Source organism: Maniola jurtina, chromosome 14, assembly GCF_905333055.1.
Source record: "Maniola jurtina chromosome 14, ilManJurt1.1, whole genome shotgun sequence".
NCBI lineage: Eukaryota > Metazoa > Arthropoda > Insecta > Lepidoptera > Nymphalidae > Maniola > Maniola jurtina.
Genome location: NC_060042.1, coordinates 6,934,105 through 6,961,070, shown reverse-complemented (window position 1 = coordinate 6,961,070; position 26,966 = coordinate 6,934,105). Strand labels below are relative to the sequence as shown.

General features: G+C 35.5%; 1 protein-coding gene across 2 annotated transcripts; it reads right to left on the bottom strand.

The window, feature by feature from the left end:
* Positions 1-424: 424 nt before the first annotated feature.
* LOC123871798 (pH-sensitive chloride channel 2-like) lies at positions 425-26,548 on the bottom strand. Of its 2 annotated transcripts, none has more exons than XM_045915753.1 (9): positions 26,281-26,548; positions 7,614-7,806; positions 5,940-6,252; positions 5,109-5,264; positions 4,864-5,019; positions 4,210-4,375; positions 3,587-3,785; positions 1,806-2,063; positions 425-1,566 (listed from the first exon to the last, which is right to left on the bottom strand). In XM_045915753.1, the coding sequence occupies exons 1-8, from the start codon at positions 26,355-26,357 to the stop codon at positions 1,824-1,826; spliced, it is 1,500 nt and encodes a 499-aa protein (XP_045771709.1). In that variant the 5' UTR covers positions 26,358-26,548; the 3' UTR covers positions 425-1,566; positions 1,806-1,823. The 2 variants fall into 2 exon arrangements, with proteins under 2 accessions (XP_045771709.1, XP_045771708.1); XM_045915752.1 differs by having other exon boundaries at positions 425-1,569; positions 1,808-2,063; positions 5,103-5,264; positions 26,281-26,546.
* Positions 26,549-26,966: the final 418 nt, after the last annotated feature.

The window sequence follows — 26,966 nt, the reverse complement described above, 5'->3', positions numbered from 1 at the left end:
TTCGCTCAACTGGCTAGTTGCTAGCTAAACTGTACCGTCAAGACACGATGGTATGATCTGGCGTTCTTGTGAACAATTTTTAGTACTTTCTACCTAGGTACCTATCAATACCTGGAAAGTACTGGTTGGTACATTCCAGGTTGACGCGTTTCATCTAAGTTATATGTAATTGTAATATTTAGTAAATATTGTTTACTTAAATGTTTAATTTAAGTATTTATTTATTAATAAATATCGTTTCAATATTGCTATGATTTTATTTTCCCGAACATACAAATTTTCCTTCTCAATTGCGTTCAGGGTGAAAAATTCACCACCTGCGGCTAAACTCGACTGCACAGAATATTCTTGGAACTTAATTTCGAATAATGCCTAAAAATTAATTGTTAAAGGTAAGGTTTGTTACTAGTTGAAAGATAAGATAAAAGCTTTCAAAGGATTTCTCTATTTACAATTATTATTTAAAGTTCACACAATACATAATATTATGTACTTACCAACTACCGACCTAATAGGCAAAGATACCTACATTTTTTTTCTAATGTAATAAAAATGTAATACTTAAGTATTGTAACAATGTTTAATTTAAGTAATATAAAAAAAAACTTATGGCTAACTTTAATAAATATAAGTACTTACCTAATTTTAATAAATTACATTTGGATCTATTAATAAATCTATTCTAAGTTTGACTATATTGTACTCGTAAGTATTTTTCAAATAACATTAAATAGGTAGTATAGGTATAACTTAATTTCAGGCCAAATTATTTTGCCTTTGCTTAAAAGTATCGGAAACTATACATACAAAAAATAAGTAAATAAAATAAAAAAATGGATACATTTTTATCACTATCAGACCTTTATCCTAATAAAATGGCATGCAAAGTTCTTCAATAGAATCTAAAACTAATGTTATTAATATTTTTGGTCCTTTCCCCATCGCGGCATCTTTTATGCAGCTTAGGCACATAAAAAAACTTAGCAATTACAATGACTTTTTGCCTTTAATTCGACTAGTCACTAGACCTTCAAAGGCGACAAAAACGTTTACTTAGGTAGTTAAAAAATACGCCAATTTAAGAAAAATTGTCTTTTAGATTCGAGAGAAGATTTTATAGTTACGAAAAAACTTATTTATACCTAGCGGAAATTGACTTTACACGTAACTTAAAAATTTAACTCAAAAACTGTTTAGCATTTTTAACACGATTAGATAAATAGGACAGTTTTTTGGGTTTCCTCATACATAATACATACCTAGGTATAATCATTTTAAATAGGAACATTATTTAATCATCCCCATTTTTTTAGCTCCTGATTATTGAGAGCGCTAAAAATTAATTGGATTTAGATTTAGTACATTACTGGAAATGACTAAGTAATTCATTCGTGATCTCTCTAGCGCGCGCTCCTCAAGGACTTGTATGTTGTGTATTGGGACAGGCGGCGTATCTATCAGACAATATGGCAATAAAGAGCAGCTACTATATATCGGTCCGTATACACACTTTACTTCAAATCTTCCGAAAAGTCGTAATACTTTGGTGTCCGCACACAGTGCAAATTACAAACCCGGTTACTAAAAGAATGGACCTCGCTTTTTTCAATTTCAATGTATTATGATAAACGTCAAACTAAGACAATACTAACATAGCATACCCAGAGTTTTTACAAACATTTAAGTTTCATACCTAAATATTCTTAATGATACTTTTTTGCACACCGTACCCATGCGTCGCAGTGACGTCTTGACGCCAGGTCCAATCTTTTCGACCGTAATCAGGTTCGATCGTAATCGGGTTGTAAGTATCTAATCAATAATCATAGACAATAGACAAAAGTCCAGTACACGATGTTGAAGAAGATGAAAAGAAGCGGGAACAGCACGCGGGATCGCTTATCGATCCAGGTGGCGATCTCCTGCGGCGTCATCTGCGTCCAGGTGTGCTTGGGCGGGTCGTCGGAGCCGTCGCTGCCGGCGGTCCGCGGCCGCCCTCCGGCTATGAGTTCGTCATAGCTCTGAGTCGTGATCGTTGGTAAGTTTAGTGCGGACGGGAAACTCTGCAAAAGTAAAGTGAAATTCAAACACATAGGTACAGTCCGACAAGGTTCTTTTGGCGCGTGGCCAAAATCGGAACTAAAGCCACGATCTAGAGAAGTGCACTTGTTGGTAATTAGCTGTGTCAGCATAAAGCGACAACTGCGCCCTCACTCAAGTGCCAAAAGAGCCTTGTCGGACTGTAAGTTATTATTGAAGTTTCAGATTAAGCTCAAATGTTCTCCCAAAATCCGTTAAAATCACACTGGTTAGGACAGTAGTCGTAAAACTTGGCGGATTACGTGAATTAGGAGGTATGCGGGCTAGCTTACTAGAGTAATCTTTGTTGAATAAATAAAAATAGAATGAAGAGATAATTACGCATCACACTACATTTATACCTACACCACCCTATAAAAACGTTCTTTGCTACGACTCACTCCTCACACAGACTGTAAAGACTGTCAAACGATTAATATAACATTCCATCGCTGATGCGTAGAATTAGTACATGGAAGTAGTGATCAATAAGATGATTAATTCTACTATCTAGGCATATCTCACCGCCAAAAACATTTATAAAAATCATACTTAGGAAAAAGTAGGATAAAATATTTCCCTACCTTTAGCCTTTCCAAATGCAGCATAAATAAATAAAATATATTAGGTAAACTAGGGTCAAAATATATCTTAGATATTATAAACCATGCTTGCTTATCTTGAAAGGTGGTACCTACTTTAACAATAATATATTGGAATAAAAAAATATAAACATGAAAATTTTAAAAAATATCGGGGGAACCCTATGCAGCTTTATCGTCGATATCTGCAGAGCCAAAAAAGTACCTATTTTTTAATTTTTTTTGTCTGTTTATTCGCTCATCACGCTGAAACTACTGAATGGATTTGAATGCAATCTGCTACTTAAACCTATATATTTAGGTATATTTCGTTTAGTATCTAATACTCTGGATTATCATTTAGGACATAAGTATTTTTTTAATCCTTTACTCTGAAAAACCACAGGGTTCCCTCGTTAAAGATTTTTTTTGTCGATCAATGTTTTTGTCTTTCAATTCTTTTTTACAGCAGAGGTTGTACCGATCATCAGGTTAGTTTTATCTGAATTTGGTCTAATGAATATGAAGTACGCTGCAATTCCTCAATGGATGGATGGACAGTAAATCAATCGCATAAAATTTAACGCACCAACTTCTCCGAAGCTCCAAAGTCGGTCTTCCATCCATTTACCTAACTGATTTGGATCAACGTTGCTATAACAACCCTGACTAAGAAAGAATTTTCAACAGCAGAGCCAGCAGAGCTAAGCCGTACTGAGGTCAGTAGTTTAAGTATAAAAATTTGAAAGAATTGTGTAATTTTTTCTACGGTACCTAATTTGAGTGAAGAAAGTCATCCCGAGTCCCGACATAATAATGCCCCGACTTGGCGTTGCTTGTTTTGTTAGGTAGGTATATTATCGACTGAATAGCAGAGGAATATTTGGTAAGTATGTACCCTGACCACTATTAATAAAGTTACTTACATGTACAGTAAGGTAGTTATTATATCCAGGTCCAGCTGGATCGCTACTAGTTTCTTGCTGTAACGAGGAGCAGGATCGCGACTTGGTGAGTTGAGGCGACGATTGCAACTCCTTCTGTAACTCCTTGCGCGCCAAGCGAGGGGTTAGCGTGCTCTTCAGAATGTACTTGCTGTTCACCTTCTTTAAGTTCACCACTTTTCTGCAATTCACAATTTCAGTTTCATTAACTAGTGGGGAAATAAAATCTTTTCGCGGTAGTAGGTATACTTAATAACCCAAGATGTAAAATTTGGAAAGTTTTTGCCAACGGCATCAATCAATGTTATTTAATTTCAAATATGTAGATCAATCTTCAAAGTGCTAATGCAATCGATTGCTGAATTTGTGACAAAATGCATTATCATATGTAGCGGCCATTTTTGTCTAGAATGCAATCTATGTGGACATCTGTTGTTACAATGTTCGGCGGCACAAAAGTTAAAACAGTTTAGTAATCAATTCAAAGACTTATCATAGATACCTTACGTTGGGCGGAATGAAACAAGCTTTAAATAGCTCGCTATTTTATACGTACTCGAGGTGAAATAGGGAAAATTAAAAAGAAAAATCAATAGAAACCGTACTTTCTGCGCCAAATTGTGTTGACGAACGCGAACTCCACAAGAGCAGAGAAGATGAAGCCGATACAGCCTAGGAACCAGATCTCACTAGCTTTGATGTAGGAGACCTTCGGCAGAGTCTTGGCTTGTGACGACGCAAGTGTGATAAACGACAACATAGTGCTTGTTCCTGAAATAAAGTTTATTACGTTTATTTTAGTGTGTCATGTGACTGACGCTTGTGGTTAAGCCAATTTGCAGATTGTGTTAATTTGTTAAACAAATCCATACGATCCAAATTATTATAATACAAAAATGTTTTGTGTCTCTCTATCTACTAGTTTTTACGGCCCATCCATTAAACCAATTTTGATGAAATTAGGTACAGCGATAGCTTGCATCCCGGGAATGGACATAGGTTACTTTTATGCTCGAAAATCCAATGGACTAAGAGCAAGCGCAAGAAGTTTTCAGCTTTTATTAAAATAACGATGGTTTGGCACGCGCTGGCAAGATTTCCCACGAGATTTTTTAAAAACTTAAATCGACGCGGACTAGTAAGTAGGTACAAATAAAAATCCTGCATGATTGGTTTTTGTATTGTGCACTGTAGTTTTGGATTAAAATCGAATGTCGTGTGAAATAATGATAAGAAAATATAAATAAAGCAATATTTACCTAAAGTGATTCTTGGTGCTGAAGCATCGGCCTGCAACCAGAAAGTGACCCATGACATTGCAACAATCATCATGGATGGAATGAAGTAGTCCATAAGATAATAACCAACTTCTCTGCCCAGCTTAAATGTGAACTTTAGAGCACTGTAATTTCCAGCTGAAAAGAACTTTAGTTTAAGTAAATTTTCAATTAAAAACGAGTATTAAAAAAAACGTCACAAACACGCAAAACGACATTACATCTACCTCCTCCCAAACGCATATTGACAATATCGCCTCGCACAACGGATTCGTTGGTCCAATAGTCCAGCAGAGAGTATTCTGTTAGGTGCAGTTCCGAGGAAAGTCGGACTGGATTGTCCTTTTCCCACATAAGACGCAAAATTGATGCATTGTATTTCCCTGAAATATTACAAAAATGCTTAAGGACATACTTCAGTCTATATAAGTTACCTACTACAATGCACCTGCTTTTGTTTTGTGTAAAGGCAAGTAAATTCAGCCTGGCTCATTTTCTCTAGCATTGCTTTTGAGTCTTGGTATGTATCTGAACACAGATATAGAATAGGATCGATTATATTTAAATGTTACTGAAAATAACTGTTATGCATTGATTCCTATGCTCTTGGTCAGAAAAATGCTCAATTTTTTTTAAATTGATCAGTTTCGTGTCATAAAGCTAGCTTGCTTGATGAATGAAGATTTGTATCCACCCAGTAGGATAATTAGTACCTACTAAGTAAATACATATAAATCAAAAACAATATTGCACCATGCGCATTGCACAATGCACATGCTTAGCTGAGTTATTGAGAAGTCATTAATTATATTAAAACAAAAAACAACAATCTAACAATCTTTTAGACAGCCATCTATGATTAGATAAGTATCTAATCTAACAAGTTATTCACCCGTTTTTATGAAAATACACTTATCAAAGTTATAATTAAAAATCTACATCAATTGAGCAATATATACTAAGTAGCATATAAGGTAGCTACCTAACTTTACTATTAAATAAACTTGCAGCTACAAAACTGACAGCTAATCTGTTGTAAAGCCAGAAAAAAAACTTACAGCTTTCGAGATTCATAGAGCACTTTTGCTCGTCAAATGGAAACTTCTGGAGATTCATCCAACAATAAAGCACAGCCTGCATTCGGCGGCTGAACAACACCTCTCCATCTGGTGCTATGGAAATGAGTACATCTTTGCTGTCCGTGCCCATGAGGCTGGAAACCTGCTCGTTGGACATGTACAAGTGGGGCACCCATATTCGCTGACGCAGATCGCTCTCACCGATGATTTTTGTACGTTCCGGCGAATACAGGGCATACGCCAGCCGCGGGTCTGTCCATCGTAGTTGAAGAAGGAAATGCAATTTGAAATTCTGTAACAAATATTTAAATAACCTTTAATAAAACCCTCATGATTGTAATTTTGGTTTTTAAATGTATTTCAATTCCTTGTCTAAGTAACTTGTGTCAGTAACTCGTGTTACGGATTTTGAAAACCCTTTAGTACTAATTAAACTCTGTTATACAGAGCAGAAGTACCTACCCATTGTCGGTAGGTTACGTACACGTTTAAGTAGGTTAGTACGGAGCGTTTAGGTAGGTATATTGTGGAAACGGGAAACCTGAATAATAGAAGCCCACTAGGTACAACCTGCATAAAATAAAACACGTGTACCTATGTTGCACACGCATGTGTTTTGACTAGGTACTTATTTTTACTAGACAGCTAAACGGGTGAGGGGTAACGGGTACCGGGTGGCTGACTATAAAAGGTATCATGTCCGCAATCGGCTTTACATTCAGCTGTCCACCTGATATTATTATAATAGCCTATAAAATCTATATTATAGTTAAGAACGGTGACATTAACCTAGTGATTAAACGCTGGTTATTCGGGGATCAGGGATTCGAGGCTCGACACGCACCTCTGAATTTTGCCGAGCTATTATTTTAAAACATCGATGATTTTAAACAATTAAATATCAATTGATTAAACAGTTAAGATGAACAGTTATGATTAACAGAAACCTCGTGAAGAAGCCTGCGTGATTGAGAATACTCCATAATATTCTCAAAGGAGCAATAACTACTCCCGACTTTTTCTTTCTTTTTAATTTACACTTGTTCTGTTTATTGTTACAACTTTCTAGTACAAATCAAAAATAAAATAAAGCTTCCAATCCGCACTTAGCCAGCGAGATGGACTATGGCCTAAACTCTTTTCATTCTGTGCGGGAGCCCGTACACAGTAGTGGGCCGTTGAAGATTTGACGATAATGATGATGATATTAGTTACTTGTAGCTGATATCTGTTATTTTGAATGTTGCTTTTAAATATCTACTGAACATATCTCAGAAAAAATGAGCTAGTCTCTTAGACAGATATATTTTACATTTATTTTATGTTATGTATAAGAGGCTGTAAAGAAAACCTACGTGAATGTGAAATTCATTTTAATAGATGTGGAAAAAAATTCTGAGATAAAAAGGTAACGAAAGTAGCTTGAATGGTTCGTGTAATACACACTGATAGGGCGTTCGCCGTTCTTATTAGAATTTGTTTTATTGGAACTTGGCGGACACCCTCGCGTGTGTCGATAGTCACACTAATATTATAAAGGAGAAAGTTTGTGTGTGTGTTCAAAAATCAAAGAGTTCCCACGGGAATTTTAAAAACCTACATCCACGCGAATGAAGTCGCGGGCATCAGCTAGTATTTAATAATCCTCCCTACCAAATCGTGTGCTTCGGCTGGCTGGATGAAGTAGACATAAGCACTGGCGTGCACGTAGACCACTTCCCCGGTCTGGTAGGTGGGCAGCAGCAGCCGGTCATAGCGGCACTCGTTCGCCAGTCGAGACAGGAACTCTGATTGGGTGTAGCCGTCGCCTTTTTCGAGGGATGGACAGTCTAATACTGGATTTTGCCTGAAAAGATTTTTTTTATCTTTTAATAGGTATTTACTTGGAATGAGTAAAAAAAAAATCGGCCAAGTGCCAGTCAGACTCGCGCACTGAGGGTTCCGTACTCGGGTATTTTTTCCAACATTTTGCACTATAAATTGAAAACTATTATACATAAAAATGAATAAAAATCTGTTTTAGAATGTACAGGTTAAAGCCCTTTCATATGATAACCCACTTGGTATAGTTATCTTACTTTGAAAATTGAAACACATTTTAATTTTTTTTTAAATTATGTAACCACAAGTTCACGGTTTTCAGATTTATTCCTGTACTTGTGCTATAAGACCTACCTACCTACCAAATTTCATGATTCTAGGTCAACGGGAAGTACCCTATAGGTTTTCTTGACAGACACGACGGACGGACGGACGGACGGGCAGACATCCAGACAGACAGACAAAGTGATCCTATAAGGGTTCCGTTTTTCTTTTAAGGTACGGAGCCCTAAAAATATGAAAGAAACTTTTTTTTCTACCAATCTGATTTTGAATATTAAATCAAGAATATCCAATAGGTTTCTCTCTGATGCAGACGTCGCGTCCGGGACTCAGATCACGAATAGAACTTGAAAGTGTATTATTAGATTAGCTATTTAATGTTTATATTGTCGAATAAACCTAAAATAAATATAACTTCTTTGAACATACTTCTTACTACACAAAGGGCAAAATTGTAAATATATTATATTAGAGACAAAATCACCAAATCTTAATTTACATTCCCTAAATTATCTTTTATCAAAATACAAATAGACTGTGATAGCCATAATCAATATATGCACTTAAGATTATTATTTTTTAAATCCCCGCATAAAATTGTAATTATTATTAGTAGGTGTATAGTGTATACCTATTATTATTCAGAGTGACGCAAAATAATTGTTAAGATGCAGACATATTATTGCACAGTGTGGTGTGTTAAAAGTAGCCTTTACGTATTGTAAAAAATAAATAATTAATAAATTTTTAAAAATGGAACCCGACTGCGTAAAAGCTTGCCTGTGCAGAGTTAAAATTAAAAGCTAAAGGGTGCCTTTAATTATTCTAGGTCAACGGGAAATACCTAACCACGGACAGACGGACCGACAAACAGATAGACATACAACACAGTGATCCTGGGTTCCTTTTTTCTTTTGAGGTATGGAACTCTAAAAAACAGTAAAATAAACTTCACATTAATTGTAAAAAAAAACAGAGGTTCTCGAGAGTGAGCCGAAATTTTTTTAATTGCTCACTTTCTGTTAGCAGTTTTCCATGCACACGGTCACACACACACACACACCCACCCACCCACACACACACACCCACACACACACACACACACACACACACACACACACACACACACACACACACACACACACACACACACATCTTGTATTTAGCAGCATCTTGTATTTACTATTTAATTTTATATAACTGTAACTCTAAAATTACCTAATATTGCTTATTTTTTATTTTATTTTTTACTCTCATTTGTTTAATAATTAATTTGCTTATTACTTTTAGAAACTACTTATTTATTTCCATTGTAACAGAATATGCTATGGAAGAGCGGGGCCGCCCGCCACAAGTACTAGTTTAATACTAGTCACTTACTGGGACAGTCCCAATTTCTATGTTATATGTAAACTTGTTTTATACCGAAATAAATATTTTTGTATTTTTGTTGTATTTGTTAGGGAATTTTTATTTCTCAAAATTTATCATCTACCAGTTACCATCTCTACATCTTGCTCTACATTTACAACCTACAACAAAACGGACTACACCATATTTATCAAAATCGGTCAAACCGTTTAGGCTGCGCCAGAAATTAGGTATTTGTTTCGGAGGTTCGCTATTTTTTGTGACTCACCCCGTCAATTGAAACGAATCTAACGACATCTCTCTAAAATCTACTAAACTATTCGAGCTGCAGACTACGTCAACAACTTTTTGATAGATACATACGTACATACATCCGAAAACCATTACCTTCCTTCTGGTGCAGTCGGGTAAATCGCTGCCACATCAAGACTAATGACACATCCTCCACAAACAGTAAGTACTATTCATTTTCACAATAAAAGCGAGAATCGAGATGTTTACAGAAAGCTATTATTTCAGGTTAATATAGATTCATGGTAAGGCAAGGTCGATGGTGGAAGCTAACGGCGTCTGCGCCAATATTTGCCCCTGATAACATTGTGAACCAATACACTGAGATATCTACGAGATTTGCTCTCAGATTAGACCTTAAGCTGCTTGCTACGTGTACAATATTATTACGGTATGTACATTATTAGTCGTATAGTATCAAAATTAAAGAGTAGGCAAGTAATATTACTTATTGCATTTTCTATAGAACAATAAAGTTAACACTATTTTAAATGTTACAAAATTTAATTTCTTAGGCTAGTTAATAGTTATAAAGCAGGAAATAAGTGTACATAAGTAACTAGGTGTTTTTCACTAAAATTTCACTACTAGGTAGAAAGTCTGAAATTTTTTATTTAAAATCTTTGATTAATTTTTATCTAGTAAGTACTACTTTTACATGTTTCTAATTAATTATTATTGAGTAAACGTTTTATTTTAACTTAGAACTTGCAGAATCGAAGAAGAATCCTTGTTCCTACGTAGAATAGGTGGAATACATACATACACATAAAATATTAGGTACCTATGTATTTTCTGCGTAGACCGTAGCAACCTACGAAAAATTGCTTACGTGCTCTCTACAAAACATTTTCCGTAGCAGTCCAAGTTTGAAACCATTAAATTCAATATAATAAATTTTAAAAACCAACATTGATTTTCCATTCCATATAATAATATTCTGCTTTATTTGTACATCCAACTATTGATCGTGAGCTTATTTTGCATAAGTAAGAGTAGGTATCTTTATGACACCACTACTGTAACCGCATTTACTGGCAAATAGGATCAAGATCCAACTCATTGTTCCTGATATCATTTTATCTTATATTTTAAAGCAAATACACACACTACTTAATCTAAACAAGCGTCTAAATTTAAATTGCCTGCTGATAGCGCAAAACAAATCCTTAACGCAGTGTGTAATATATGATGAATCATTTATATTAATAGACAATTATTATTACTCTACGAATCTCATTCTCAAAACTATAAATAAACGAAATTAGGTAAGTAATTGTTTAGTCACAGTTTATCTGCTGTTACAGATAGAGCAGAAGTACAGCCAGCTCTACAGGCAAAGGGTTTGTAGCTACGAGTAAAGGTTTACAATAGTATACTGTATGCTATACAGGTTTCCCGTCCCTGCTCCCAACAGTCACAAAATAATCAATTTTGTAGTATAGTTGCGTCAAGCGTGGTGGCGACGTATAATACCTAGGTAACTACCTACATTCAGAATCTGCACTGCAGCTGTTTACAACCTTCAAGTTGAAACACACTTTATACACACGTATACAACACGCTTTATAGTCCTGAAGGCAGAAGCTCAGATAGGTTCTCGGGGTGGAGGCATATTTTTTGTATTAGGCGGAGTGAATATTTTTTGTATTGAAAGTCTGTAAAAATTCATCAGGTTCAATTTTGCTGATTGAAAAATCAGCCCTAAAAGGTATTTAAAACTAATTTTGACTGATGTTCGTTTTGGTTTTGCAGTCTCTATGGTTGAAAATTGAAATTAAACTATATAATCTGACTAACTACTTAGTAGCAAGTATTTTATCTATCTTTCGATAGGTAATGGCGAACTCGAGAGTCTTCTGAAAGTGATGAGTAGGTAACATACCTACTTAAGATTAATATTCCTGGAAATTGGTAAGATTAGAAACTAAATAGGTAACCAATCATAGCAGATACTCATATATTTCACTTTCGAGTTGTGCTGAATGCTGATTGATTATTTTCTGGCTACCTGCATATTATATAGGCGTTAGATAAGCGTCCCTTTTGTAAATATCCGTTTTTTTTTGTTTTTTAATCGTTAGGTATTATGTAGGTATATATATAGCCAATAACAGAGATGGCAGATTTCTTAGTACGATTCTCAATTCTTAATTCGTCATTAATTTTAGTATTTCGTTTTATGTATCTATTTTAACGTAATTCGTTATCAATTATTTAGGTAGGTATATAATCACTGACCTTTTTTACGCGCGTAGGTACCTAATTATATTTCTCTGAAGTGATTTTGGTTACCTCTTTTACTAAACACGTGATGTTTGCTCTTTGCTTTTTTGCATACCTACCTATACGTAACCTACCTACAATAACGATGTTGACAGGATTATTTAACGAGATAACCGTTATATTTATGATTCCTAATCTATCTTAGAAAGCAAATTTACCTTGTCTCGTAACTCGGTACAAAATATCTTTAGCTGAGTACCTGTGTACCTACTATCATCTATTAAAAATGTTATTTCTACAACTATTAGATTAGTTGGATTACAAATTCAACCCTGAAGCGCTCCTAGCTAACTACATAATAGGTATAAACAAAAGGTGACTTTTGCACTTCGCTGACTTGTTATTTTAATAAGTAATTCTTCCCTTGACTCAGCTTAGATCATTTATATGATCTAATTGTATGTTTTATTTGCTTCGGTACAGCTATCTAATTTTTAATGGATTAATTTTAATTAATAATTAAATTGCTCTTCCCCATGCCAACCTGGGTACTATGTTAGACGATACCATGTTTCCCTGGTGATTGACCTTAAACTTGGCGCCACAATAATCCAGCCTCACCTTTGCCACAGCGGTGACTGCGTTGAAGCCTTCAGTCATGGAAAAGCGCTGGTCGCTTCTTTAGCTTTAGTACTACAGATTCTTCAGCTTCAGATCTACAATTATAAGAAGTACACCTACCTACGTACCTACCTACCTATACTTAAGTAGGTACTTCAAATTCAATAGAATATCAATAACAATTATGATGAGATCATAAAATTATTCAAGTAAGCTAAGTTGTCACATAACTTAATAGATTTTTACCTACTATTTTATAAATGTACCTACCTACTCGTAACTACTAAAATAAGTAGTTTAGGTACTAGATATATTGTGATGGGATGTACCTTTAATCCGATCCTATAGGTAATAAGTAAGTACCAAACAACTTTTAATAAAATTATACTTATAGTGAACGAATTTTGTCCTAATAAAATAAATTTTTCACCAGGGGAAACTCTATAAGCGACTAGTTGACTTGCCCCGGCTTCGCATGAGGACTATCATTAGGACCCTATCTACCTACCTAAATAACCAAGTATTACCTACTAAGTTGATAATACAAATTTGAGTGCTAGTGACGAAAACACGCGGCGCATTGTCCCGCGGGGAAGCGTGCCGCGGCAAAAACATTTAATCATTTAATACGACACTGTAAATGAGTCTATTTGCTTATTTCGTTTAGACGTACAATTAGGTTTTATTTCCCATTTTTTATCGAGGTCCTAGGTACCTACATTATGCTGACGAAATTCACTAGGTGTACTTATTATTACAACGTGGTTTGAAATGATCGTTTGCCGTTATAAATATTTGGGTACGTGTGTACTACCTGTCGACAAATTTTATTTGTACTGGCAGTTATGATCGCTGTTTTACCCGAATTCAGGCTAGTTCGATCCTACTAAAATGGACATACAAGTATCTACGCTGAAAATCTGGCACTACAAAAAGCCACCTATCAAGAGAAGAAGAAGATAAAATGCCTAATATAAATAATGATAAAATGTTATTTTTTGTGCCGATTCAAAAGCTCAATCGAGCGTACCGGGAATTAAAATCGACACTTTAACTGGTCTTCGTGTTGAGAGTATAGTGCGCGACAGGTTGAGATGGCAAACGTCGTGGAGACGCCCCGCACACCCGCACGACCCCCGCGCTAATCCGCTGTGGGTGAGCGCGCCTGTCGCGTACTATATAGGTATGATAACAAATTATGTCTCTGGTCTCATCACTAACATTTAGTTCCTGCCGAGAAGAACCAGTCGTTATCTTTAGCCCGAATTCCTTCAGCATTCAAATGCGGGTAGGTGCCCAAATACAATTTCGCGATATAGCGATAAGCGACAGCGCGAGCGGTCGAGCCCGCATCTTTATATCAAACGGGCTATCGGGTTTAGTATTCTGATCATATAAACTATAGAGAAGTCTTTTACCTCAATCGCTAGGTCACCGATACAGGAAATCGAATTTGGAAATAGTGAGTGTTTTACAATACATGCAGGCGATCGTGATCCTTCATTTTGTGAAGGTCGAGATCACTTGACGGAACGAATCTGCATCAAATGGCTTGTAATTGTAAAGACTTAAAGAGAGCTGTTTAACATGCAGCCTTTGCTTTACCTGCCTACTTATAGCTTCTCCATTATTTATAGACTATACTGACGTGGAATTATGATAATCGATTACTCTACATTTTTCTACCCAAGTTCTCTATTGTTATACTTCCTAGTTACTTAATTTGTAAGTAGTATCGTTTGTAACGAGCTAAAGATTGTCAACTTTGTGTGTATTTTTAATTAATTTGTAATGTAGCCTGGACTAAATTACGACTCAAATAATACTTCATTTTATCAAAATCAACTCAATAGTTCAGGCGCTAGGGTTCAACATAGGTACGTAGGTAAATACATACATAGACGTAAATATACGTAAATACATACATACACACATACATAGACGACTAAAATCACAATCCTATCTTACGAATTTGTTGTAGTTGGGTAATAAACTAATCAAGTTCAGTTCGATTTTATCGAAGTTCAAATTGATTGCAAAAAATGTGATTAGGAGTAAAACTATTCGCAAGTGGCGATGGTCGGTCTACCTTGACCCTGCCGGCGCACCTTGTCGTGTGACCGCCTGAGGTACCCTCCCAACCTAATCGATCGAGGTCAACTCTAATATTTTTCCCGTCTTATTTTTAGGGTTCCGTACCTCAAAAAGAAAAACGGAACCCTTATAGGATTACTTTTTTATCCGTCTGTATGTCTCTCTGTCCGTCGGCCCATCTGTCGAGTCTGTTAGAAAAACCTAGGTATGGGGTATAAACTTGCCGTTGACCTAGAATTATGAAATTTGGCAGGTTGGCTCTTATAGCACAAGTAAAGGAATAAAACAGTTGGCCGGTTTTTTTTTTTTTGTTATAATCAAATTAATAATCCAATAATTAAAACCCACGTTCATCAATGTTATCACTTGGCTGAGGTAGGCCATCTAGGTAAGGTATGATTTTTAAATCGTTAAATAACTTTATTATATAAAATTTTACTGCGATAATGGCGATATTTTATTTTATGGCGATTGTAAAATCGACCCTTAGATTTTTATCAAACTACCTACCTTCTGAAAATTAATGGTCGCAAAGAAAGATAACTCATAGTCACTCTACTAAGAGTAAACGAATGGGAATTAGAAAAATTACTTATCTATTCCGAAAAAGCAGTTTATTAAATAATGTTACTCAAACTCGTACTACAGCTACCTATGAGTTACTCAATACATAAAAGTAGAGCAATAAAGTTCTATGTAGAGCAAGCTAGTGGTAAACAACTTGTTACGAACATCAGTGTTGTTTATAAACTAGGTATTTACCTTCATTTTGGTGTTAATATAAATACATATTCTTCAATACAATAAAAGCCGTATTGGAGGAGTGGTTAATTCGGAAGGTCTGGAATTCGATCCCGTTTTAATTGCTTTATGCAATCAAAAATTACTTGCTTTGTAAACATCGTTACTAAACCTGCTCGCCTGCGGGTTCTCCATACTGTTCTCAAAGGTGTGCCTATTCACACTTGGCCAGCGTGGTAGACTATGGCCTAATCCCTTCTCACTTTGAGAAGAGACCCGTGCTCCATAGTGAGCCGACGATGGGTGGATCATGATGATAATGAAATAGTTTCGGAGATGGAGTGAGGCCGGCAATGCTCAAAGAGTTATTACTCGTACGTTACAGTACTAGCAAATCAATCGCGATCAGTGTAATAGCTTAGTAAAAATTAGACCCTTATTAATGATACAAAACATGCAATTTACATACATTTTCATTTCTTTTCGGTTAAGAAATAATTGATACCAAAACTTCTAATTGCAATTTAATACGGGTTGCATTCTTATTCAGAACATTTCACCTTTATGTATTTACCTATTATAATTATTATTATCGATAGAGAACTTCATCAAACATTGTAATAGTTATATAGCACATTCGTATTATTTATTTATTTATTTTATTAACCCCCGACCAAAAAAAAAGGGATGTTATAAGTTTGACGTGTGTATCTGTGTATCTGTTTGTGGCATCGTAGCTCCTAAACTAATGAACCGATTTTAATTTAGTTTTTTTTGCTTGAAAGGTGGCTTGATCGAGAGTGTTCTTAGCTATAATATAAGAAGATCGGTTCAGCCGTTTGAAAGTTATCAGCTCTTTTCTAGTTATTACTGTAACCTTCACTTGTCGGGGGTGTTATAAATTTTTAATTTACACTTGTTTGGTTTAGAACCACCACATTTAAATTTTGGTCAATCGCATCTATCTAAGTAGGTAAGCCAAACGGTACAGAGCAGGGGCGGGGTATTATTATCATAATTTCATAATTTTCTTCCCGTAAACTGCTTATTAGTTTCGAGAGTAGTACAGTAGATATTTATTAGTTTCGAGCCCGCTAGACCCTAACAGCTAAGGAAAACGTATAGGGAAAACACAGACCTTAGTGGCCTGTGAGGGAAAATTTTAAAAGTTATACCACAGAATTGGTTATTACTAAGTTAAGTACTTATACAATCATGTCAGGCTATAACACATATCAAAATGTATATTAAGTGAGGCCTAATCCGTTGGCATTATCAGTGCCAGTTGCCTTGACGCGTAAAAAACCGATGAAAGGTCAAATGATAGCTTCCTCGCCCTCGGCGTGACGCGTAACGTTCTAATTTATCTCCTGAATAGTGAAAATGTGCATAGGTAAGTAGTAAGTAAGTATATCTTATCTTATCTTCACAGTTAAATCGGTTGGTACCACCTCGCAACTATTAGCTTTCTTTGGAAGATATCTAAAAGCTGTTTATAGCAAAATAAAGTGCGTGTGATAAGTAGGTACATATAGTTATACGTTACGCAAGAAGTAAAATATATAATATACTTAGGTAATCATATAGTTGAAGTAACAAGCGATAGGTTGTACCTAATGTGAATGAAGAAAAAAGTTTCACATAAGTAGATTACGTTCTATAAGTACCTATCTATGGTATAGAATAGAAATTTTCAAGCTAAGTACTGCCTACTACGTAACATACTTTATACTTAATAATACATAGGTAGGTACATAACGAATGCATTTATTTAAATATTTTGTGTTCCCTCAAATGAAGCTTGAAACTTATCGAGTTTGTGTTGTGTCTGCCTTTAGAGTTTAGATGGAATTTGAACCTCGAATACGATCTTTCTGAATTCAGACCTTAACCGATGAGCTATTGAAAATATTGAAATTGACTCAATATAATATGACTTCAAATCAACATAATATTCAACAGGCATTAAGAAGTCAAGTCTAATTAGTTTTAAGGTGGTTTATTAAGAAGGAGAAGGGGACGTCGTAAGTAACGTAATTATAAAAATTAACATAACTCCATCATCCAATATCAAAGCCTCCAAGCATTTTAGTATTGTGCTTTGTTCTGTTATGAACACTATAGAAAAGTGCACGTCTTCTGCAAACACTTCACATGTCATTGTTTTCATAATGAGGTATAGTCACGAGCACAGCTCATTAACAGTTTCATAATTAGTATTTGTTACAGGTTAAAATAAATATTAACTTTCATACATACACGAACTTTAAATAATGCGTAACTAATTATTATATATTATACTAATTATATTATTAGAAACTACAGGCTAGGTAACTACCTAGCACCTAAAAAATACACTTACGTAGGAACAAAAATAATTGATCGGTGAATAATTCACCAATGAAGTTTTCCTGTGAGCCCTTTCTTTATCTGATAGTTAGAAGTGCTTTCTAAGTTTGTTTGAAAAATTTGCTCTAGCAAGAAACAGTTAAAATTATTTTGCTATAAGCCGCCAACAGAAAAAATCTGTATGGTCAAACATGCAGTTACAAGCTAAGCACCGCTTACCTCCCCAACCAAGCAATAAAGCCAAGTTCCCAAGCAAGCACTGCCACCACCACTCACATGCACCACCACACAAGACTTTTCCACTACTACTAGTAGTACTAGTAGTCTTGCTAAACATGAACTTCCGCAAAGTAACGCCTGATTCTATCCAAAATTTGCTCTATTTTAATGATGAGCCAAAAGACTCCAAGACGCCGTACGTAAACAAACAACGTAACAAACGCAACGAAAGTTTCAATTTCAGGTAGACGTTAGTAGTAAGTACTAGCCCGTAAGATTTCACAGACATGAAAAATGACAGACACCTATGGATTATGATGCATACCTATACTCATCAGATTAGCTTCATGTGTAACTAAGCTGTTAATGACCTACCTTCTTTGATAACTGAGCGTTTCTCATTGAAATAAGTACGGTCTACACAATGACTTTCTAAGCATGGACACATCACGGCATACAACACAAGAGCCCAAACATGGCACACGTTTCTAAATTCACCCTATGTAGCTTCAACTGCTCCATTTATACATTTCCGCTAACATTCAAGTCCTGTAAACTAACCTCAGTGATTAAGCCGCAATGTAAATCGATTATTGTACTCGAAGCTGAATAAGGTGATTTTAGAAGCAAACTTGAACAAAAAATGGAATGGAGTAGTGTAGCACTATTAATTTTTGTTATTTCTTTGAGAGATTTTTCGTTTTTGTAAATATGAAACTATTATACTATATCTATATCTACTATATACTATTCTGCTCGTGCTGATTCACTGACTGACTGACTGACTGACTGACTCATTTGATCACCTCTTCTGTAAAATTTTGTATGTTTTTTTTTTTACCGATTGTTTCGTATAGAGGACAAAAAATGATTCGGAGGAAAAATATGGATAGAGCTGATGATTGAGGATTTTGGTGAGGAGCACGGCCAGGGTATTGAAGATAGGTGGGGGGTGCTCGAACAAATGTCACTCAGAACTTCATCCAATTGACAGGGAGCTGAAAAATAAAACCAAAATGGCGGATTCAAGATGGGCCTTGAATCAAGATGGCCAAAGGCCTCCCACCAGCCGACCTAAACCAATTAAGAAAATCTCAATCGGCCCAGCCGGGAATCGAACCCGGGACCCTCGTCATACAAATCCACCGCGTTACCACTGCGCACTGGAGGTCGTCAAAAGATCTATCTATACATATAAAAAAATTGTAGAAAAGTGGTGTCTGTACAATGGAAATATATAAAAAAAAGTAGCAGGGGTTGTTAATAATAACAACCCCTGCTACTTTTTTTTTATCGATGCCGAACCCGAAATTGTAATTAATTTTTTTTTGTCTGTTTGTCTGTGTGTTTGTGCACGCTAATATCAGAAATGGCTTATTCGATTTAGATACGGTTGTCACTAATATATTGTAGTAAGCTTCACTTAACATTTAGTGTTTATTTCATGTCAATCGGTTCATAAATAAAAAAGTTATGTCAATTTAAAGAATCACGGCGAACATTTTTAACGTACAGATACACGCCTCGCGCCTGAGCGTCCGTGGCTATATAAAGCGCGCTGAGAGCTATTCCACGCGAACGAAGTCGCGGGCACAGCTAGTAATAAAATAAATGTGATACAATAATGGCCAATAGATTTTACATTGAACAAAAAAAAGCTACTCCACAGTTTTGTTTTTCCGACATTCGTGACGCGCCCTTCCATCTGTCTCTTTCCGATGTGCGTGAGAGAAAGGAATGGGAACATTGTAAATAATTTTAGATATTTCTAGTGTTTTCAATGGTTTTACTAAATATTTTACACTTTTTCGCATGTTATCTTACGTAAATAAAATTAACTTACCGGTGGTAAGTCACACCATCTCTTTTCTGCGTCGTTAACGTATTATTTTGGCACTTTTTGATCGCGCATTTAGGCGTCTTGACAGCTTTGCAGTCAACATGCGACTAATGAAGAAAGTGTGCTTACACCGAGTATAAGCACACTTACTTGGTCCCTTGTTATGCGCGCCAGTGCGATGTCCTTGCTTAGAAAGTCATTGGGTCTACATAATAAAATTTCTCCTCAGATAATGTTAACACACAATAGTAGGTAAAACACTGAGAGTAAAGTTTTCAGTGCATCTCGGACTCTGATATCTTTGAAAAATAATAATTTGGTTTTTGCGAAATAATGTTTCCATTTGTAGCCGGAAAGTAAGTGATGATCTTGTACAAGATGGAGTAGGAAAAGTGTAAAAGCAAAAGTGCTGTGAGTACCTATATAGCTAGCTACAACTTCCTGTGAGAGAAAAGAGGCGTTTGTTCGGCTTTGGTACAGCTACCACATTTTAACATTACCAATAGTATAGACTACCTATACTACTCTATACTATAGACTTATAGAGTGTAGGCTGTAGACCCCTACAATGAAAACTCGTATCTCCACTAATAGCTGGTATTATGCATAGATCTATCACTGCTTCGGAATTCCTTTTCTACCGAGAAGATTCAGCAAACTGTAACTTAACCGGCGATTAGCGAAGCTTAATATTTACATAATCTTTAATTGTATAAAATAATACTTAAGCTTTTTTCAGGAGCATATTTTTAATAGATTTTTAAACTTGTGTGCCTAAAGAATTACAAGTTCATTGCCAACGACTTGCGGACTTTCTATATAATTAGGTAAGTAATTAAAGTTATTAGACCGACCGTTAACCGATCTCTATGACTAAAGTAAAGGGCGCAAAATTATACAGATAATAAAAAATCTCTGAAAGGTAGATAGGCCTATCTATCTCAACATTAAAAGTGAGAGTAAAAAAATTGGCATACCCTTCACGTATGACTCATGAAAGATATTTTAACCGACCTCATAAAATTATGAAGTTTTTCACGCAGGCCAGTTTTTATTGTTAGGTAGGTAGGTATCTAAGTATGCCTTCGGGATGGTTGCCTAGTAAAGGTAAATAAAGATCTCATGGTGGTTTTTGGAGATAGAGCATAGAAGACCTCAACAAACAACAGCTTCGTCATAATCATTGCAACAGTTTACTAAAGGTAACATTGAAGTCGGTTTAATTTTTCCTTAAATACTATCTTCTCTTTTCATTTCCGGGTGTACCTACTTAAGCAATAAGTAGATATAAGAACAATAATAATTATTATGTAAGTAAATATAATATGCATGTAGAGTAGATATAGTTATAGTTACCTATTATATGATGCAAAAGATGGATGCCAAGTTTATTCAAATTAACTGTTACGAACAAATGAGGCAATTTATTTCTATTATTTCTCTAAAAGATCTCAATGCGTGCAAATTCGTTTTGGGTATTATTTATTGTTAGATAATATACTTATTGTCAATGTGAATAGTCAGTTAGATTTATTGACTAAGAAATTTATTCAAATCGATTTTATTTTATATCTAGGTATGCGACGAGGTCACAACAATTTTATTATTTCAGGGCCTCATCGTTTAAAGTTAATTGTGAAATAAGGAATAGATAGCGTAATAAGTCATCATGATCAACCCATCACCGGCCCACTACTGAGGACAGATTTCCTTTCAGAATCAGAATGGTTTAGATTTCGCTGGTGCGATTTTGCAGGCTTGGTGCAGCCTCCTTTGGGAGCACAATGGAGCAAGTACTCTCAGCTCATTGTATGTAGGTACATATACGTAAATGCATTCCCCAGCGTTAAATTACGATTGCACTGTAAATAACTCAAAATTAAAAAAAACCCTCGACACCTCTATAAGAAAACTAGAAAAGAGCTGATAACTTTCAAACGGCTGAACCGTTTTCCGAATTTTCTTCGATTATAGTAGCTAAAAACACTCTCGATCAAGCCACCAGCCAGTTTTTAGTATTTTTATTTTATTTTTGAATTTTTTTTACTGAACCGTCCGTCCGCGTCCTAGTTGAACAATTACATTTCTTTATAATCCACTATAATATAATAGTCCACAGCTGCTACTCGTAATATTTTTTTTTCACAATTAAAATGTGCACTTGATGAATACTCAACTAATAAGTCTAAAATCGACGTCTAGATTCGTGGTAAATCTGTTAGCACCATCACCATCGACATTTTTATCGATGGTTAGATAATATTGAAAATATCGGCTAAGTGCCAGTCAGACTCACCCACCGGGGGTTCCGGTTCATGCAACGTATAAATATAGCATAATGTATAATTATCACACTAATATTTCACGCAAAAACTACCGGACGGATTTAGCTGAGGTTTAGAATGGAGATAGATAGCCTGAATTAACACATAGGCTACTTTTTATCCCGGCAAATTAAACAGTTCCTACGAGATATTTCAAAACCTATATCCACGCGAACGAAGTCGCTGGCATCCGCTAGTTATATTATTATAAGTAGTAAGTAATTTGGTTAAATGATCCTAGTACTACCTCCAAAATAATCTTTATTGTTTCGGGCTCATTGAACCGCAAACTTGGTTTGTAAAGGCCTGCTGAAAAACTATGCTAGTTACAGACTTCATTTTATTTTTTCTATAGATAGGTACCTAATATTTATTAACTCTCATTAGTTTCTATTGCCGCTATAACAATAAGAAAATCAAAATGTCCACATGTAAATTAAAAAAGTTCATAATCTTGTACGATGTTACGGAACCCTTCATGCTCGAGTCCGACTCGCACTTGACCGGTTTTTTTAGCATTTTGGTACAGAACCTTAAAAAGGAGGTAAAATAATAATAGATACAGCACGTTCTTAATTAGTTTTAAAAGGTGCATGATACAATCGTGGCTTATGTACCTACCTACCTAGACAAATGGCACTTAACTGTAAGATGTTTACTTTGCTACCTAAATATAATTTATCAAAGTGTATTGTATTCTCATATTATGACTTTTTGGTAGACCGTAAGGAGTAGGTAAGTAGGCACCAGGTATCTATTTTATGACTGAAATCTCTGTCTGAAATACATAGAATTGCTTCTATTGAGAAACTAATTTGTTCAGATAGATGATACTTAGGTAAATAAATGAATTGCAAAGTTTCTTTTAAAACGGTTCAGGAAAATTAAATGATCGCAACATCGCAACATTTGAACCATATTTTTTTTCTTTCGGAACTTGGTCTACGTTTGCTAAAGTTACGAGAGTGAAGTAAAACAAAACTATTTACACTCTAGCGCTTGGTCAGACCTCAGACCTGTTGGTAAGTACCTATTAGATATAGATAGGTAGGTAGGTAGGTAGGTACCTAATAGGTTAATAGGTCTGTAAAAAATCGATGTATGTGTAGAGGGATTTGAAGTAGATACCTATAGGATAGGTTCTACTACTCCTACCCATATTGTGCGGATAACGTGATTGTGCATAATTACCTAACGTTCTAGTTAATATTAATAAGGTTTCAGTTACGCTATTGATTCTGAACTTGGTAAAATGGAATTTGTTAGGTAGGTACGTTTCACTATTTTAAATCTCGGGTTAGATAAAGACACTTAGGCTTAGGTTCCCCCAATAGGTAGGTAATAACTAGGTGGGAATCTCTATCAAGCACGACAAATGTTAATTGTTAACTGGCGCTATCCCTTGAGCAGAATACCTACAGATTACTTCACATCATGCCTGTGGCGGAGGAGGGTGGGAGGTTTTTTCAGGAAATTAACCAAATCCTTTCATGAGAAAAAAATTTGCCCACTTGACGTGATGGGGTAAGGACCAAGTTAGTGGAATTTTACCTATCAATTTGACAGTGAGATAAAATATAACATTTTTTTTGTATTAATACAGAAAAATAGGGAAAGGAGTTCCGCCATAGTATGTTTGAAACCACCTTAAAGGCTTTCATTCCAGAAAATCATAGTAGGTACCTACTCACGGGGTTTTTGATAACCTTAATCCATGTAGTTAGGTATATGAACTTGTGGGCATCTAGGTACTTACTAACAAAAAAATTGGTAGTTATATTTACAAAAAATCTATATTACTATCAAAAATGCGGAAGTGTCTTTTACCTGTTAGATACCTTTTCTAGGCCCATCTTCTTAACCAAAACTAAATAGACTTTTTTATCCCACAAAATCCAAGAGTTCTCACGGGATTTTTAAAAACGTTCGATAATCCAGGCGGACTAAGTTGCGGGCATCACTAACTTAATACAAAATAAAGAAGTTTTGGATATAATATTCACAACAAGTGTAAATTAAAATTTTATAACACCCCCGACAAGTGAAGGTTACAGTAACTAGAAAAGAGCTGATAACTTTCAAACGGCTGAACCGATTTTGTTGGATTATAGCTAAGAACACTCTCGATCAAGCCACCTTTCAAACAAAAAAAACTAAATTAAAATCGGTTCATTAGTTTAGGAGCTACGATGCCACAGACAGATACACAGATACACACGTCAAACTTATATCATCCCTCTTTTTGGGTCGGGGGTTAAAAATTTTGGAAATGCAACAACTATGCAAAACGTCCAATAAGATTCTCCATAGGGTTTGGGTCGTAAGTCAGGTTATAACTGTTATTTAGGTATCATTGACCTGTAGGTATTAATAACTTAAAATTAATATCTACTGTGGGTTGTCAATGAATTGTAAGATTTCCGGTAAGCGGAAGTCTGTCAATTTTATATCTAAGTACATCAGATCTCCATTACAGATATAAAATCGAACACCTAAGTACCTAAAATCAGTGGCAATATGTATGAATATTGCGTGCCGATTTGTCCTACCCATTAAACATACCTAGGTAGGTACATATGCGTCGATCACAGCCTATTGTTTAATACTGTTTAGTTCTTGTGCTAATTCTATCATTGATGGGGACATGCGGTCACGTTTTGAGACAATAAATTAAGCGGGTACTTTGCTAATTTTAGCAGAATGAAACTTTTCCTGTTCTTTGGATTTTAAGGAAATCGATTAGCCCAAACTCGAGACGCGTTCTATTGCCTGTAGTTTTTTTTAGGTCTTTCAGTAGGTACCTTATCTACTTGTATTTCGTCCTGTAGTGAGATGGAAAGCTGTGTTTCGCACGGCTGCAAATTTATTTGCGCTCGTGCCTTGAATTCCACGTGTCGCTCAGGATTCTATTCTATAATAACCTTAGAACCCTCCGCTGGCTCGGAATACAATACAAACTCGCGCCAAAATAACAACTTTACAGCCTTGCATTACAAACAACTATTTTCACGCCACTAGCTTGGAAAGACGTTTATTGTCCTTCGAAATATGCCTGGAAAAGTCCATTTTAACGGCCAGCGTGGAAAAGTCATTTGAAATTCGAATCTGTCAAACTATGGTCTCGGGATGACGTAGGTACGCACCCTCACTTTTTTCTTTCCATCAAAATTATTATACCAAAAATACCACTTATAGAAACGTTCAAACGCGGTTCGCCCTTAGTATTTATCCTACTAGGTAGGTAATATTATAAACGCGAAAGTATTTATGGATGGATGTTTTTAACCCCCGACCCAAAAAGAGGGGTGTTATAAGTTTGACGTGTGTATCTGTGTATCTGTGTATCTGTCTGTGGCATCGTAGCGCCTAAACGAATGAACCGATTTTAATTTACTTTTTTTTGTTTGAAAGGTGGCTCGATCGAGAGTGTTCTTAGCTATAATCCAAAAAAATTGGTTCAGCCGTTTAAGAGTTATCAGCTCTTTTCTAGTTTTCTTGTAGAAAAGAAGGTTAGATAACCGTTAGGTTCTTAATATTATGTCAATTGACAAATTTATGTCAAGCTGTCAAGATGCCTTCACTTGTCGGGGGTGTTATAAATTTTTAATTTACACTTGTTACTCTTTCACACAAAAACTACGGGAAGGATTTGGCTGAAATTTGGAATGGAGATAGATTAATTCATAGGCTACTTTTTATTCCGGAAAATTAATGAGTTTTCACGGGATTTTAAAAACCTATATCCACGGGAATGAAGTCGCGGGTATCAGCTAGTTATCAATATAGTAGGTACATATACCTACAGTATTATTGATCCGTTTGGAACATCTTATGTTTATTTTTAATACTTAATAGTATTTAACATATTACCTACTTAGTACTTACCTAAGTACCTACTTACTTCATTACAGCTTTACTGAATAAATAATATCCTATATGCAAGTTTGTTAAGTTATAAAAATAATAATTATTACAACAAGAAAAATGAAATTAAAAAAATTTTGTTCTAAGAATTTTAAAATAGATTAAAAGTAAAACTAATATATAAGAGTAATTATTATTAGTTAGTATTAGAAAAACCGCAGTTGTAGTGCAGCTAGTCCTACTGTAGGTACAATATGAATAACAATGATTTACTTACGAATTACTTTTTTGGTTCGCTGCACTTTTTAAAATAAAAAATAATATTGCACTCAGTAAAAGAGTTCTTGAGTTCATGATGAATCTGTTAACATGACACGGGCGATCGGAGCGCGCGCTGTTATCAACGCGTCTGCTTCGCGTTATCGGTTCACCACTACTGCATATTAGGAAGCAGTTTTCACGGAAAGCCTATAAGGCTGCGCAGGCGGCGGAAACGTGTCGTTCATGAGCTATGAGCTTTTACATATAGTTAAACCAATGAACAATAATTGTTACTGTTTAAAGTTTAAGTTTTGATGACACACATGTATGTACGTGCGTCAGTGCAAACGTGCGCGGGAGATAAGTATGGAATTATAGTCTATTGACTTTACTCGTTTCGAAGATTAGAGTAACCAATTGTGCTCAACCATAAACTTCCAAGCAGAGCAGTGATAGCCTAGTGGTTAAAACCTCCTACAGGATGCTACAGGAGGTCGGGGGTACCATCCTGGGCACGCACCTATAAGGTTGAAATCTATAGACCGCATTTTGACTTAAACTAAAACGAGACAGATTTATGCCAGTGGTATAACGTTGTCTCGGTTTAAGTGTCATAAGTCTCAGTAATGTCAAAATGTTATGTGCGTTTTAAGCATCAATTACTCGTAAATGTTAGTTCCATCGTGAGAAAACCTGCATGTC